At 35.9% G+C, this 3,348-nt stretch overlaps 1 protein-coding gene across 1 annotated transcript; it reads left to right on the forward strand.

Moving 5' to 3' along the window:
* The first annotated feature begins 244 nt into the window (after positions 1 to 244).
* LOC106778815 (bidirectional sugar transporter SWEET1) lies at positions 245 to 3,024 on the forward strand. The gene is made up of 6 exons (XM_014666810.2): positions 245 to 456; positions 573 to 609; positions 1,138 to 1,233; positions 1,834 to 2,113; positions 2,388 to 2,507; positions 2,611 to 3,024. Exons 1-6 carry the CDS (start codon positions 423 to 425, stop codon positions 2,785 to 2,787), a joined length of 744 nt encoding a protein of 247 aa, XP_014522296.1. The 5' UTR covers positions 245 to 422; the 3' UTR covers positions 2,788 to 3,024.
* The last annotated feature ends 324 nt before the right edge of the window (positions 3,025 to 3,348 follow it).

Consider the following 3,348-nt stretch of genomic DNA (forward strand, 5'->3'; position numbering starts at 1 on the left):
TGTTGATGTCATGTGGAACTACTATATATATTTTTTCCTTTTCCTCATCCCGTGAGTTATGTAAGAGTATGACATTGATATATATGGCATAAGCATCTGCATTATTTTGGGTTGGCGTAAATCAGACACATGACAAAGACCCTGTAATACATGGTTATGTTATGATTACGGTTGCCAAGGAAAACAGTTCTCGACATAAAATACAGTATGATACTGTATTTAACCTTGCACTAGTTTCCTTTTCCTATAAATACCCACTAACTTGTACTCTCCTATCATCGTAGCACATTTCCATTTCCAAAGAAACAGGTTTTATTTCAGCACTTTGGGTCTACAAACTCCCAAAGTTTTTTCCCACTCTCTTCTGCAGATTAGGCAGAAAGAAAAAAGAAAAAAGAAAGGATAACAAGAGATCAAAGGTCATGGATGTTGCACATTTTTTGTTTGGCATATTTGGTAAGTTAACACCCTGTCAAGTTTTGCAGGAGTTTCTCTCATTTTTTCTTGTTACCCTGATGGAAGTTTTTCTTGTGGAGTTTCTCTGTTTCTCATTGTTCTTCTTTCTGGCACAGGGAATGCTTCCGCTCTGTTCCTCTTCTTGGCTCCGGTGTATGCATTACACAGCTTTCTCCTCCCCTCTCCGTTTCTCTCTCTTAAACTGTTCTGGCTTTACTTTTTTTTTCCCATGGATCCTGTTAAACTATTTTTGAGGTCTCACCTATACTATATTGGTACATGTATATAAATGAAACATCTCTGATGAATCACATTTTGAGATAGCTTTTTGGGTTAAGTTATAAAACCAGATGATAGTTGATACTTGTTTAATTTATATTGGACCGCTGTTCAGTATTATGAGTTTCATGTTCAAAATATATAGTTTCTGTTCTTAGAGAACCTTTTAAAGATCTATCTTTGACTAGTGATGTAAATAAAATATTGCATGTGTAACCCATGTCTTACGAACTTAGTTTTTGGAGCTAAAAGCAACTCAAATTCAAAATCATGAACATGAGTTACCAAATCGAGCAATTCAACTATCTGTGAATATAAAAGTAGCATTTGTTTTTGTATTGTTTATTGATATGCGAAATAGTGCAAGTTTGAGTGAAATTTGTGACGAACTGGGGTTCGTAGGATCACATTCAAGAGGATTATACAGAACAGATCAACAGAGAAGTTCTCGGGCATTCCATATGTCATGACACTGCTCAATTGTCTCCTTTCAGCTTGGTAAGCTTCTCGCATGTTCTTTCTTTTTACTGCATGCCTTTGTGATCTCCTCCTCCAAATCTTCTATCAATTCACGTGTACTTTCTTTTTAAATTTTGTGGTGCTCATTTTCCCTACTTCTTTCCATTGTCTTTATTTATGCCTCCCTTTTTCCTGATGTAAATTGTAAATCGTCAATTCTTATACCCGGATAAAAACATTTTCTTAAGTTGCCTTTTGATTGACAGAAGTTGCTTGTCTATTGGTTTAATCATTAAAGTGTGCGAACGACAGGGACAAACTTTGTTCTTTTGGAGAGCTCAATAATTTGTCGGACTAGAATTCAAACAGTAGTTGAATTTTCGCTTTCAGTTTCTCAATAAATCTTTGCGTAGAAAACTCTATCCTTATCTTGCTACCTTCTATATGGTATATCGTTGTTTTTTTCTGTATTTGTAACCGATTGCTTTGTTTGTTCTCGTAATCTAATTTACATACTATGACTCACGTTCTAATGTGATATTTATAATTGATTAAAACTACTTCAATTCAAATTTAAAACCAGGATAGCTTGTTCCTAGTAAATCTTTTTTGTCTGTTGGTAATTTTTAAAATACACAGGTATGGTCTACCTTTTGTGTCTCCCCACAATATATTAGTGTCAACAGTGAATGGCACTGGATCTTTGATTGAGATCGTGTACGTGTTGATCTTCATCGTGTTGGCCCCCAAAAAGCAGAAGGCTAAAATTCTTGGTCTCTTCACCTTCGTGCTCACTGTGTTTTCTGCTGTTGTTTTTGTGTCCCTTTTTGCCCTTCACGGCAATTCAAGAAAGCTCTTCTGCGGTTTTGCTGCTGCAATATTTTCCATAGTCATGTATGGCTCTCCACTCTCTATTATGGTAAGCTAATCTTCCATCAAATTGAATCATACTAGTACTTGTTGATTAAAAACCAACTAAGTAAAAGTTAACAACTTGATAATTTTTTGTATATTCAATCATTAATAAATTGTAAACCCAACATTTCCATTTAAAATGCACCCACGAGGAGTTATTTGTTTGCAAAAATTGATATTTTTCTTTATTATAAGTAAACAAACACTGAATACGACGTAATACAGATAGTACAAGACTCAGTGTGAGTGTGTGTTAATGGTGGATTTAAAACTTGCAGAGACTAGTGATCAAAACCAAGAGCGTGGAGTTCATGCCCTTCTTCTTGTCGCTGTTTGTGTTTCTCTGCGGCACTTCCTGGTTTATCTTCGGTCTGCTAGGCCGTGACCCATTTGTTGCGGTAAGTCGCTTTGCAATTTTAACCCTTTAACCGTGGAAGGTAGTTTTTGTTAATGTATTGGCAGTGAAGAAGAATAGAGTAAGGTTCATGTATGGTTTTTCAGGTACCTAATGGTGTTGGTTCTGCTTTGGGAGCAATGCAACTGATATTGTATTTCATATACCGAGACAATAAAGGTGATGCAGTGAAAAAAGCTCCAACGGTGGAGGAATTCATGGAGATGGGAGATGCAAAACCCCAACAAGGGAAGCAATCCAATGCAAATGGAACTCAAGGATGATACGTCAAGGAACACATCTGGCTTATAGAATAGTCATTGTCAGCTACGTCATTTTTAATGCAACTGAGAGCAAACAACTCTATGATTTGGTCTTTTCTTATTTTAGTTCTATAAACTGTTGTAATTTACTTCAAGCTAAGGCAACCTTTAGCCGATGATATTGAACGGAAACAAGCATGTATGAGAGTTTACCTCCTTCCCCTGGTCTCAGGATTTTATGTTAATGGCTTTCTCCTAGTGTATAACCTACACATAAAAGTGCAGATTTTCATTTTCAACTAGAAAATTTTATGCCAATGTGAAGATGCTAATACTATGATAACTCTTTAAAGTTGGTGAGGCTTCCTCACGCTAAAATCAGTTAAAAGTCAGAGCAATCTTGCGGCTAGAGCTTCACTAATTACTTCATCTCAAAATTGATTTCAATAGTTTGGGACCTAACAGTGTTTAAGAAATGCCTTAGCCTAGTAAAAGCTAGATTTGGAATCCCTCTTGTGTTTCCTTCAATCATGGATGTTGACTCTTGAAGAATAATAGGTAAGAGAAGAGAGAAATTTTATA

Source organism: Vigna radiata, unplaced genomic scaffold, assembly GCF_000741045.1.
Source record: "Vigna radiata var. radiata cultivar VC1973A unplaced genomic scaffold, Vradiata_ver6 scaffold_184, whole genome shotgun sequence".
In the NCBI taxonomy this organism is placed as follows: Eukaryota; Viridiplantae; Streptophyta; class Magnoliopsida; order Fabales; family Fabaceae; genus Vigna; species Vigna radiata.

What these genes read in the sequence shown, in the direction of transcription:
- LOC106778815 (XM_014666810.2), top strand. Translation starts at nt 423, where the DNA reads ATGGATGTTGCACATTTTTTGTTTGGCATATTTG. An exon ending in TTCCTCTTCTTGGCTCCGGT is followed by an intron (nt 610 to 1,137) that starts GTATGCATTACA and finishes TGGGGTTCGTAG; the next exon opens with GATCACATTCAAGAGGATTA. An exon ending in AATTGTCTCCTTTCAGCTTG is followed by an intron (nt 1,234 to 1,833) that starts GTAAGCTTCTCG and finishes TAAAATACACAG; the next exon opens with GTATGGTCTACCTTTTGTGT.